The 14,014-nt window shown below is 39.4% G+C and overlaps 1 protein-coding gene across 1 annotated transcript in view; it reads right to left on the bottom strand.

The window, feature by feature from the left end:
- Positions 1-14,014, bottom strand: part of Gab3 (GRB2 associated binding protein 3) — a 114,672-nt gene that overhangs the window by 34,080 nt on the left and 66,578 nt on the right. Inside the window, exon 2 of the mRNA XM_005370672.2 lies at positions 7,600-7,903. Within this exon, the coding sequence (XP_005370729.1) occupies positions 7,600-7,903 (304 nt within the window). The remainder of the gene's footprint in view (positions 1-7,599; positions 7,904-14,014) is intronic.

Here is a 14,014-nt window from a genome sequence, read left to right as displayed (position 1 = left end):
AGTATCCAAAAACCAAATAGAAGATGCAAATCACAGCTGGTGTTTGTACTGGTGGAGGCAACCATTTCCTCAAGCTATAAACAATGTCTGGGAAAGAGGACCAGTGTTCCAAGACTGAAGTGTTGAATCAATTAAGAGAAAACAAAACAAAACAAAACAAAAAACTCAAACAAGCATTCTTGGCTTGAAAACCTGCAGTTCAATAGTCTACATACAGCTTAACAGTCCTCAGCAGCAGAGTTGAATTACTCAATAAATATATATATGTGCATATGCATTTAATGTATTTGTGCATAACAAGTCTATATGTATATGCTAATATACATATATACATTCAGGCATATAAATATTACGGTTTGGATATGTCTATCCCCTCCAAAAGGCTCATATGTTGGAACTCTGATACTGAGTATTGAATCCAATCACTGAAAAGTGACTGGATCATGTATATTTCCATTTAAGAATGGATCAATCTACTGAGAAATTGATAATTTGATAGCATTATTTGGAGATTGTGGAAACTTTTGATGGTAGGGCCTCCTTTAAGGAAACAGGTCACTAGAGAGGCATATGGGGGGCTGTATTCCATCTTACCCCCACTTCCTTCCTGTCTATAACAAGGCAAGCAGCCTCTGCTAAACTCTTCTACTGCTATAATATTCTGTTTTATCTCAGGCCCAAAGCAATGGAGCCAGTTGACCATTGTTTGAAACTTCTGAACTGGTGAGTAAAATATGAAAATTTCTACTTTCAATTTGTGTCATGTATTTGCCACAGCAACAAAAATCTGACTAACACAGAAAATTGACACTAGGGGAGGGGTGTTATCATAATTGTTCCTGAATATGTGGTTCAGATGCCTCTGGAACTGATTTATGGGAAGATTTTGGGAATTTCGAGACCTGAGGTATAGAAGATCTAAAATTCTGTAAGCAGAACTTCATGATGACTCTAGTGAGAACTTAGAAAATAAGAATCTTGTAAGAGTCCAGACAGAAAAGACTATACTCATGAGATATCACAAGAGAATGAAGATTCTTCTGTGGATAGAATTAGAGTTCATGTTGCATAGTGGAAAAGAACATCACTGCATTGTCATGCCCTGAGACTTTGTGAAAGGCATAACACAAAGGGCAACATAACGCTCACTCTATTCTACAAGGGTTGCGGGCTGATTTTAGTCAGGTTTACAATAAGAGTCAGGGAACAAAAAGCAAAATGCAAGAACTGAGTTTTTTGTTGTTTCATTTTATTTTTAATTTTAGTTTTATTTTAGTATATAGGTGTTTTGTCTATCTGTATGTCTGTGCACTATGTGTGTGTGTGCAGTGCTTGAGAAGGCCAGAAGAGAGTATCAACCCCCTTCCAGATCTGTAGTTACAAATTGTTGTTAGCTGCTATGTGGGTGCTTGAAATCAACCCAAGTTTTCTGTAAGAGCAGCCAGTGCTCTTGAGTGTTGAGTCATCTCTCTAACTTCAGCATTCAAAGACTTAAAAATGCTTCAGTTTGGCCTGAAAATGCATATAAAGTTGTAATTAAAGAAATCATGGCCGGGCGATGGTGGCGCACGCCTTTAATCCCAGCACTCGGGAGGCAGAGGCAGGCGGATCTCTGTGAGTTCGAGACCAGCCTGGTCTACAGAGCTAGTTCCAGGACAGGCTCCAAAGCCACAGAGAAACCCTGTCTCGAAAAACCAAAAAAAAAAAAAAAAAAAAAAAAAAAAAAAAAAAAAAAAAAATCATGATTTTAAAAAAGATTAGCATCATTTAAAAGAAGTTAGATGTAGGGTGTGTAGGTCAGTGATGGAGCACATGCCTACCAAAACCAAGGCCCTATTCCCTATGCCAAAATTTGTAGCAATGACAACAAAAATGTTAAGTACTTTGCATAAGAAAAATAGGAAAGATGCCTTAATGATACCTCAGGAATCATTGTGATCCAACTATTACAGGTCTAAAAATGTAAAGGTGCAAACTCATTTGAAAGACTTTCCCTTGAGAAGAGAGTGCTACCGAAGTTCAATTGCCTGGTTATCTGGATATTGCTGCAGCTACGTTTCAAGTAGAACTACCTACCATTATGAACTGATGGCAGACACTAGCATCATTCATAAGAATGTAAGAGTCTTAGGGTCTTGGAGATATTGATCTAGATTTCAAAGAAAAGCCAGAGAAACCAGACAATGCGTATTAGGGTCAGAATCTTTGGGAGGAGCCCATGAAAGGACAATGTATAAGGCTATGAGAACGAAGCTGAAGATAAAAGGAGAACCCAAGAAGCTGGAAATCGTGAAGTCAAGAACATGAAACATCTACAGAATGGCATTGTGGGGGCTAGAGAGATGGCTCAGCAGTTAAGAGCACTGACTGCTCTTCCAGAGGACCCAGGTTCAATTCCTAGCACCCACATGGCATCTTACAACTATCTGTACCTCCACTTCCAGGGAACCTGACACTCTCATTCACACAGACTATATGCAGGAAAATACTAATGTACACAAAAATAAGTTAAAATTAAAAAGAAAGGCACTGGGATCAACCTAGGGAGGAAACCACATGGGCTGTAGTTGACAAGGCTAGAGTGCCATGGCTCTCCAAACCCTGAGGAACTCACATCACTATACCCTATGCTCCAAGTGATGGACATGGAGCTATAGGATTTAATATTTGACTTTCTGGGTTTTGACTTTGCTTGGGTCCCATCCCTCCTTTCTTATGCCCCCATCCTGTCTCTTTTGGAGTGGTAATGTTTACACTGCCAATAGATGTTGGGAGTATGTAAATTTTTATGGGGTTTCACAGAGAAGAGATTGCCTCCCGTCTCCATATAAGACTTTGTACTTGGATTGATTTTTGAGCAATGCTGAATCTGTTGACAATTTGAGAAAAGAATTTGAGTTATTTTGGTTGTACACAGGATAGTCAAAGGATGTGATGTATGATCGTGTTACTGTCTTTATTTGGAGTTTAAATATGGTTTGAGGAGATTTAATAGGGTATCAAATAGAAAGGACTTGTAATGATTAATTTTATCGACTTTACTGGACTGAAAAATGACTAAAAGGTTATTCAGGCACAGTTCTGAGTATAAGCATTTTTCCATTTTCACAAATGGTTAAGGGGAGAAATATGTGTACATCATCTAGCGAACTAGAGTCCTGGATGGAACAAAAAGAGAAGAAAGAAGCCCACAAGTATGGGCATTCATTCCCCTTGTTTCTGGCTGTGAGGTGAGCAACTGTGATGAGCATATTTTCTTGTGGCTATCATCTCTGTCTCACAACAGGCCCACAGCAATAGGCCTACAAAGGATCCAAGCAATCATGGACTGAAACCACCAGCTAAAATAAATCTGCCCCCTTTTGTGTTTGTCACTGCATCAAAAAGTCCAACATATTCTATATACATAAATACATGTTCTAGTTATCAATGACAGGTTCTAGTTATCTGTTTTCTTCAGGTATCCTATATTGTAAAGTAGAGATGACAACAGCACATCTGGCCCGGAGTCATAGGGAAGATACAATGTTGCCTAGACTGTGGCTAATAAAGACAGAAGCAAATGCTATACAGTTGTTTCTTCTTATTGTACTTTCCCTTTCTATTGTTTTGTTTACCTGAAATCAATCTTAGTCTGAAACCATGAAATGAAAAATTTCAGAAATAAGGAAGTAGTATGTTTTCTTTTAAAAAATGTGTGTGTATGTATGTGTGTGTACATGTTCATGCAAGTGCGTGTGTATGTGCGTGCATGCGTGTGTGTGTGTGTGTGTGTGTGTGTGCAGTGAATAATAAGGCTAGAAGAAGAGATCTTTGGATCTCTTGGATCTGGAGTTACAGGAAGTTATGAAATGCCAGAGCAGTGTACACTTTTCACTACTGAGCCATCTCTTCAGTCCCAGAAGTCATAAATTTGAAATTCTGAGGCATTATGATAAATTTTTGTGCATACACTATGTTCTGTCTGGGATTTTAATCTTTCTGTCCAGTATATGCAACAGTCTACACTATTGTACCCATCCAGCATTAGCAGCCCTCTCTGTTATCTAGTTGTCATGGCACCATGGTGATTGTTTTTAAATAACTTTTTTTCTTAATAATAACCTTAATGTGTAAGAGTAATGATCCCAGTGTTAAATAAATGTTATAAAGATCTTCTGTTAGTACAAACAAGTGACATATTTTCACTTAATATGAAAAAATATTATATTAAGTTTGCAAGATTGACATAGGAATGAACCTTCTATTCATAAAATTGTGAAGAAAAATAGGTATTTATTTTGCTGTCCCACTTCAAAATGAAAAAGTTTCTGCTGACAGTCATAATGTATGATAAACACTTATGTAAGATAGAAAGGCATTAAATGTGTGTGTATATACTTAGAGAATATGATATACCATCGAAAATAGAGACTCGCACTTTCTGAGGCTTCAGGCATCTAGTAGAGATTTTGAAATCCAACACCTGTGAATAAAGGGGGCTGCTGCATATGGAAAGTTGCAAGAAAGCCTTTATATCATGGATTTCAGGTGAAAAGAACTTGACCTTTACATTTTTCTAAAAACAGAGGGAATAAAAGGAGTTGTGGGGAAGTTTCTTGGTTTCTTCCAACTCCATAACAGGGCAGGGTTGTCTAGGTTTTTCCTGGTTCTTTATTCCTGTTCCTTTCAGAGTCACTGAGAAATATCCTACTATATATGTTTTGGGACAACTGCTGGATGGAAAAAAAGGAGGAGACACATTTGAGTGTGCGTGAAAAAAATAGATGTAAAAGTTTGGGTAAACCACCCCCCTTGCCCGTGCCACCTGTGATGGGTGAGGGAGCTGGCCCTCTCCCTTACCAATTGCAGCACTCAGGGGAAGTGGTCTCTGATCCTTGCCTGGGACAGCACAATAGAGCTGACCCTACAGACAAGGGGGTGTGGACAAACTGGCTAGAAAGTGAGTATGGGAGATCTGGCCCCACTCCTCATCTGCCACATAGTGGCACCCCACCACACTGCCTGTGGCAGGTGAGGGAGCTGGCCCCAAGGACAGAAGAGCTAGAGAGCTGTCCCTGCCCCTCAGCAGCTGCAGCACTTGGGAGAGTGACAACACTGTAATGTTGGCCCTGAAGGTATAGGTGTGGAAGAGCCTACCCTGAGGGCCTAAAAGCAGAACTGGCCTGGCCCCTTACTCATCACTGCAAAGGGTGAACTAGCCCAGACAAAGCTGTAGAGCTCATGCTGGTGGTGAAGGGGAAGGAGAAGCTGGCAGACTGACCAACCTTGCAATTACCCAGGCCCAGAACCAGGATTATGAGTTGGCCCACCCCAACATCTACCCCATCTATGATCTTCTGGACCACATGAAAGGGCTGGTCCTGCAGACCCAAAGCTTCAGGATCTCCACAACACAGGGCAGCAACAGGATATCCAAGAAGAGTCTCAGTGAGGGCCCAATATCAAAGTGTAGCAGAAACCAGAAGTCTCGAACCAGACCAATGACTCTTTGCAATGAACACTTACAAGCAAAGATATATAGATAAAAGTGTTTACTGCATGACTCACTGTGTCACACTACAGCTTCCATGACAAGATGTTTTCTTTTTTCTCTTAAATTCTATTTTAATTTATTGGGGAAGAAGCAGTTGCAAGGGCAGAGGGCAGATACAAAGGGATGGAAAATGAATGGGATCAAGAAGCTTAATGTGAAAAACAGAAGAATAAATAAAAAAAGAAAGTTAAAACAGTTTGGCTGAAGGTAGAAAATAGGATAGTGGAGAGCCAGCAGCAAGTACCATTGGAAGAGTTGGTCAGGGAGGCTCTGCTAGATTTGCTTGATGTCAGGCTCTAGGCATGATGGATATACTGTGACTTTGCAAGCTCTATCTGTTGTACCAAAGATAAAGTACTTGCTGTCACTTCATTTCCTTTTATTTGAGTGCTTTCAAAATTCAGTAATGTTACTAACTAGTATCACTTAACAAGCTTTGCTGACTCATGAAAGGAATACACACATGCATGTTTGCCTTAGAAATGCAACCCTGACTCCTCATTGCCACCTGGTGTTATAATGTGGATATTTCCATGGTAGATAGTAAAAAGAGTTAAGAGTTATTGAAATGTTGAAGTATGTGCCAAGATTAGGGATATATTTTTTTCTACTAAACAAAGAGGCTAAAAGAAGTCAGATTCAAAATTCCCTACTCCAACTGTCAGAATTTGGTGAGATAATACTAGGGCACTGTGATGGCTAATCTTGGTTGTCAACTTAACTACATCTGGAATCAACTAAAGCCCAAGTGGCTAGGTGATGTAGGTGGGTCTTCTTTCTATGTGTTGCTATTGCCTAATTAATAAAGAAACTGCTTGGCCTGATAGGTCAGAACGTAGGTGGGTGGAGTAGAAGAACAGAATGCTGGGAAGAAGGGAAGTGAGTCAGATGCATGATTTTTCAACCAGAGATGGATGTAGGCTAGAATCGTTCCCAGTAAGCCACCACCTCGTGATGCTACAAAGATTATTAGAAATGGATTAATCAAGATGTTAGAATTAGCCAATAAGAGGATAGAACTAATGGGCCAGGTAGTGTTTAAATGAATATAATTTGTATGTTGTTATTTCGGTTATAAAGCTAGCCATATGGGAGCCGGGCGGGACGAAAAGCAGGTCAGCTCATCTCATCACTACAGCTAGGTAAGGCTGTGAAGGATTTTCTTGATTGAATCATTTGAGGTGAGATGTCATACCATAAATCTTGGTCACAATTTCTAGTAGCAGTCCACACAAAAAGTACATGGAAAGATGAAGCTTTTACTTTTTGCCTGCTTTCCTTCACTCTTTCTGGGAAGTTCATCTATCCTGCTGCTGAGGCATTCCTTTGCTGGTATTAGAACCTACATTTTAAAGATTCCATTGTAGAATGAAGACCAACTGTGGCATATACATCCTCATATCCTCATGGACTGAACGACTATCTGATTCTTGGCCTTTCCATCAGGGGACGGCCATTGTGTAAGCCACTCTAATAAACACACACACACACACACACACACACACACACACACACACACACACACACCACTCTATCAGTTCTGTTACTTAAGAGAACCTTGACTAATACAGATTCAAAAAGAAAATCTACAAAGTAAAGTAAATTATAACCCTAGGCTATAACCCTCTTGTATATTACATGGGAATGGTAGTATGTGGAGACAAGGTCAAAGACAAGGGAGGGAAGGAGATGGAAAAAGACAGGGTGTGGAATTAGAAGGCAAAGGAAGGGGGAAAAGGGAAAGGAGAAGGAAGAAAGAATTGAGTTAATTGCTCTCGATACCAAAAAGTGACCCAGAGCCAACTTTCAGGTTGTTTATTAGCAGAGATCTCCAATATTACATGTATGGGCAAGTTTTGCCTTTCTACATTTGGAACTGAATCCTACTACTAAGCAAAAGACAGTTTCAAGTGTTGTATTAGTAGAATTAGCTTTGGTAATATACATGACATTGCCAAAATACCTTCACAGAGGCAGGCACCACTTATTTGCAGTAGTTTTCCAGCACCAACAAAGCATCTTGGACAATCCCTTTGCTCAAGGAGTTCCAACCCTGCTCTTACCTGTACCATCTTCTAGGTGACTGAGATTGCAGACTTGACTGATGCTGTGTACCCACACCTGCATTTCTTCCTCAGTCTTGGCTACTAGGTAGAATGTACGGGAAGTAGTCTTGACAATGAACACAAAATTGTTCTGAAACTCCTTCCTAACGAAGTCAGGGCCTGCATGCTTCCACACAGTGCATTCACTGAGGTCTATCACACGGATAGGCTTGCTGGAGTGCTTGTTGCGATAGTACTCTAAGACATCAGGATTGCCATTCATGCGGCCCCGCCGGAGAACAAACCACCGCTTGCGCCAAGCCTACAGAGAAAATTTGACATGAAGTTATTAGACCAATTTTTCATGTTTCTTAAGCTCTGACAAGAACCTTATAACAGGTCTCTCTCTTCACTTCCTGCTCCGCCAGCGACTAGACTCCCTTCATGGTTGTGGAAAGGGCTGTTGTCTGGGATGGTGATCTGTAAGTTTTTTCCCCTTTAAATAAATACCACCCTATTAATCATAAAAAAAGAACCTTATAGCAGGGACAAAGACAGCAAGAAAGAAGAAAAACTGTCATTCTAAAGTAATACTTTTTCTTAGAGAGAGTCTTAAAGAGGGCACAATAGATTCAAACTCACTGTGTAGTCAAAGGAGACCTCAAATTCTTTATTTAAGGGGCTGGGAGCTTGACTAGTTGCTTAGTAGTTAACAGCATTTGATGCTCTTGTAGAGAACCTGTATTCAGTTCCTAGCATCCACAAGGCAGCTGACAATCACCTGTAACTCCAGTTTCAGGGGATCCAATGTCCTCTTCTAAATTCATAGGTTCTAGGTATGCATGTGGTACACAGACATACATGCAGTCAAAACATTCACACATATTAAATAAAATAACTAAATTTAGTGTGTGTGTGTGTGTGTGTGTGTGTGTGTGTGTGCTGGACAGTTTTATGTCAACTTGATACAAGCTAAAGCTATCTGAGAGGAGGGAACCTTAATTAAGAAAATGCCTCCACCGGACTCTCTAAACATGGCGGACAATGAAGGCTGATGAGAAGCCAAGGACAATGGCACTAGGTTTCGATCCTAATGCATGAACTGGCTTTGTGGGAGCCTAGCCTGTTTGGATTGTTTGGATGCTCACCTTCCTGGACCTGGATAGAAGTGGGAGGACCTTGGACTTCCTGCAGGGTAGGGAATCTGAACTGCTCTTCAGTCTCGAGAGGGAGGGGGAATGGAGTGGGGGAGGGGGAGAGGAATGGGAAATGGGGAGGAGGTGGAAATTTTTTTCAACAACTAAAAAAAAATAAACAAAACAAAAAAAAAAGAAAAAGAAAATGCCTCCATAAGGTCAGGTTGTAGGCAGGCTTGAAAGGCATTTTCTTTTTCTTTTCTTTTTTTTTTGTTTTTTTTTTCTTCAGGACAGGGTTTCTCTGTGTAGTCCAGGCTGTCCTGGAACTTGTTCTGTAGACCAAGAGACTCTGTCCTCAAACTTGGAGGTCCACCCACCTCTGCCTCCCAAGTCCTGGGATTAAAGGTGTGTGCCACCATCACCTGGCATAAGACATTTTCTTATTTAGTGATTGATGGGGGGGAGCGCCATTCCAGGATGAGCAAGCCTTGGGGAGCAAGCCAGTAAGAAGCTCCCCTCCATGGCCTTTATACCAGCTCCTGCCTCCAGGTTCCTGCCCTGTTTTAGTTCCTGTCCTGACTTCCTTCGATGATAAACAGTGATATGGAAGTGTAAGCCAAATAAATCCTTTCATTTCTAACTTGCTTTTGGTCATGGTGTTTCATTGCACCAATAGAAAACCTAAGACTATATTTCTGATTTTCTCTTGCCACTATTTCCCAAGTGCTGGTATTACAGTTCATAACCATACCAAACTTCCTAATGATACATTTGGTACTAAAGAAAAAAATATACCATCTGTAAATCTGCTTTACTGCATAGTTTTAATGACAGGTCAGTATTGGGGAGGCTAATGATACAATTTATAGCCATAGTTTGGAGAAGGAAGCGAGGAACTTGAGTTCCACACCTTTTTATTTAAGGTATCCCTTCATTATCTCAAGCAACTGAACCAGCCCACATACATAACATAGATATACTTTATGCTGTAGCAATTAGACACATTGGCCCCAAATGGGAATGAGCACAGAAAAGGGCAACAGGGTAACAACAAATGCAAGTGGAGAGATTTATAGCTCTGTGGTTTTTCTCTTCCAAGTGATGGCATGTGTGACAGCCGGATGTGTGGTTCTGCTAAGAGGCATGGTGAGCAACAGAATAGGAAGTCTTCTGTAACTCTAGCTTTAACAATAACAACAAAAATGATTTGTTTTTGTTTGCTTGTTTTCATGTGTCTGAGTGTTTTGTCTGAACACCACAAGAGAGTTTTAAGTCCCATGGGACTATAGTCATAGATAGTTGTGAACCACCATATGGGAATTGAACTCAGGACTTCTGGAAGAGCAGCCAGTGCTCTTAACCCTGAACAATTTCTTCAATCTCTGTATCTCTAGTTTTTAAGCCAAGAAGCTGAGGGAAAATCATTATTTGGAGCACATTCAATTCTCTCTCTATTCAAATAATATGAGATTCAGGGAAGCAGAGACTCTAAAGATGGTCTTTGTTGAAAAGCAAAGACCAGTTGTCACAAAAGACCCATAAGTATACCTAAGAATCCAAAGCCCTTCTAGGCTGTGACAAGGGATAGCAAGCAAAAGGATACTCACTGAGTTGGGTTGAGGCAGAAAATCCCTTCCCTAGATCTGCCTTTACATGCATGTAAAGCTCTGAAAAGAGATTTGTCTCTCAGAAGATGGGGGCAGTATGACAGAAGAAACAACAGCATGAATATTTTATGGGAATAATCTAGGAGGAAGAGAAAAATTAATGACTCAAAAATGCTTGTTGCAAAAACAGGCACTGCCAGGCATGGTATACTTTAATCTTAGAATTTGGGAGGCAGAAGCTGGTAGGATATCATGTGTTCAAGGCTACCTTACCCTACTAAGTGAGTTCCAGTTCAGCTAGACTACAAATTGAGACCCAGTCTCAAAAAACAATAACAAGAAAACATGACTGGAAACAAGAAAACTGAATGGAAGTGGGTCATTAGCAAAGAGAGGAATTCACCTCGCTCTGGGGTTTAGAATAGGAGTGGGAAAACAGTTTTGGGATTAATAGGGACAAAGGACAGGATAATATCTTGCATGCTTGCTAAGGAAATCTTCCAAGGAAGGCCTGGAGAACCCCAAACTTTCCATGAGCTACTTTGGTGAGGAAATGTGAAGAGGAACTTTGTTTTACTTCTTTAAAAATGGTTCCAAAAGAGGAAATCAAATTGAGCACAGAAGCAAGTTTCATGTTAAGTTCTTTTAACACGGAGGGGAGATGACACAGACATTATAATTCATTGATTCAAAAAGTACCAGTTGATATAATAATATGCTACATACTATGCAGATACTGAAGAAGTCAAATCAAGCAAGTCACACATCATGCCACTCCCAGTCTTGTGGGTGGCAGGGGAAGTGGGCAGATGGATAATCAGATAATTATAGTCAATGAGACAAGTGTTATAATAAACGAAAACCAAGATACTAAGAGAGAACACAAAAGAAAGACCCCTGTCAGATCAAGGTCTGGGAAGGCTCCAAAGAGAAGTGGTGACTACACTATGACTAAAGCACTACAGAGGGAGGAGCATGCACAAAGACACAAAGCAGGAAAAGGCATGAAGTTATTCATAAGTATCTCAGCAGGGCTAGAAGGAAAAAGAGTTACATAAGTAACTTGAGGAAGATACAATGCAGTCTTGATGCTAAATCAAACAAGATTACTAGCATGAGTTTCCCTAGGTTTTAAAATGTCTGCCTGAGAACTATGATTGGAAAAAGCCAAAATAATGTGTCCTAGGAGCTGTTTGCTAAGTAAGTAGGTCAAAGACCAAAGTTCAATGCATAACGGAGAAGAAAAAGCTTCTGTACAGTAAAAGAAATGACAAAATTAAATGGCGACTGTGAAAAAGACTGAAAATAATTGCAAGCAACGCTTCTGATTACATTGGATGTGTTGTTGTTACTGTTTTGTTGTTGTTGAGACATGGTTTCTCTGTGTAACTCTAGTTATCCTGAAATTCTGTGGGAACCTGGTTGGCCTCCCACTCAGAAATCCATCAGTTTCTGCCTCCTGATTCCTGGGACTTAAGGCATGCACCACCACACCCAGCTGATTAGATTTAACTTCTTAAATGTACAAAGAACTTCTAGGACTAGAAAGATGACTCATTGTTTTAGAGTGCATGCTGATCCAGCAGAAGACCCAGATTCTGTTCCCAATACCCACATCTGTTACCTCTTATAATCTCAGCTCCAGGGGGCTCTCCAGAAAGCCCTCTTCTGACTTCCAAGGGCACCTGCACTCAGGTACACAACACCTTACAGACATATACATGATGTTAAAAAACTTAAGATGGAATATTTACAACTCAATATCAGGACAACAAATAACCCCACTTAAACTGGATGGGTGTGGTGGCATATACTTATAATTCCAGCACTCAGCAGACAGATATTGGAGGATCTCTGTGATCTCAAGGCTAACCTGGTCTGCTTAGTGAGTTTCAAGTCATTCAGAGCTACATGGTGAGACTCTACATGGGAAACAAATAGACAAGGATCTAAAGAGAAGCTTTACAAAGAAGACATACAAATGGCAAAGAGTTATTAAAAAAGATGTTCAGTATCATTAGGGAAACACAAATTAAAACAAAAAGATATTACTTCACCCCAGTTAGGTTATCTATTATTAAAAAGAAAACAATTGTTTGTGAGGGTGGAGAGAAAGGGGTACTGATGTACACTCTTATTGGGAAATGTAAATTATTATGATTACTATAAAGTTAAAACTAGAACTACTATATGACCAAGAAATTCCTTTTCTGGATATATATAAAAAGAAAACAAAATCAGGATCTTGTAAATATGTCTGCATTGTCATGTTCATACCAGAAATGTTTAACAGTGGACAAATGGTTTAAAAAAAATATGGTGCATCTACACAATGAAATGCCATTCGGTGTTTTTAAAAAAAAAATTGTTTATTTATTAATTTATTTATTTATTATGTATACAATATTTTGTCTGTGTGTATGCCTACAGGCCAGAAGAGGGCACCAGACCCCATTACAGATGGTTGTGAGCCACCACGTGGTTGCTGGGAATTGAACTCAGGACCTTTGGAAGACAAGGCAATGCTCTTAACCTCTGAACCATCTCTCCAGCCCCCATTCAGTCTTTAAAAAGGAAGGAGTGCAGCATTTATCAGGAATATTTGAAAAAATATGTCAGGTTAAATAAGTCAGACACAAAGAAAAATATTATATGACTCCATTCATTTATGGAATTGTTTTATAAAGTCAAATGCCCAGAGATGATGAAATAAATGGTGGTTAATGAGGGTAAGGCATACAAGGAAGTAGGGAGGTGTAGGCCAGAGTATACAAAGTAGCAGACATTTAGGATAAAGAAATCTAGAGATCAAAAGTTTAATTTATAGAAGACTATAATTTAAAAATATATTATATTGGATATTATTGTAAAATTAGATTTTAGCTGCTCTTATCACAAAAACAATAGCTGTGAGATATGTGGTAATATACCTCAGTATGGTAACCATTTCACTATCATATTATCATGTTATAAAACCAATATATATATATAATTTATTTTTGAAAGACAAATAACATGATAGAGAGGTGATCTATAAATTAAATGAGACTGAAAAGATGTATCATAGTCTTAAGTGTGCACAGATGTTCTTTGTTTCTGAGACAAGGTTTTGTTGTATAATCTAGGCTAGTCTGGAGCTCTCTATGTAGCCCAGTCTAGCCTATAACTCATGATACACTTTCTATAGAAGAGTGACTGACACTTGAATATATGTTTCCCTATTATAGGTGAATTATATTCCCCTACAAAATTATTGTATTCCCTCTTCCCAAATAGGGTGAATGTCACCCAATTGAAAAATAGAATCTTTACCACATTAAAGTAAGGTCATTAGGGTGGGCTATAATTACATATGATTATAGCCCATTACATATCGATGTCCTTATAAAAAGAGATACTGGGGCACAAAGCTGTACACAAGAAAAACTCTGAAGGAAAAATTGGGGGGGGAGGTGTAGCAGAAACCATAAGCCTCAATCCAGACCAATGATTCATAGCAATGAATGCAAGTAGAGATGTATGAAATAAAGGGTAAACTGTGTGATTCACCAGGCCACACCTAATACCTATACTCCTTAATGTATTTCACAATATAGAAATAGAAGAGGCATTGCCAAATTCCTTTTATGAAGCTACAGTTACTCTGATATCAAAACCACACAAAGACTCAACCAAGAAAGAGAATTATAG

This window comes from Microtus ochrogaster, unplaced genomic scaffold (assembly GCF_000317375.1).
Source record: "Microtus ochrogaster isolate Prairie Vole_2 unplaced genomic scaffold, MicOch1.0 UNK85, whole genome shotgun sequence".
NCBI classification, from domain to species: domain Eukaryota; kingdom Metazoa; phylum Chordata; class Mammalia; order Rodentia; family Cricetidae; genus Microtus; species Microtus ochrogaster.
This window is presented reverse-complemented; position numbering and strand designations above follow the sequence as displayed.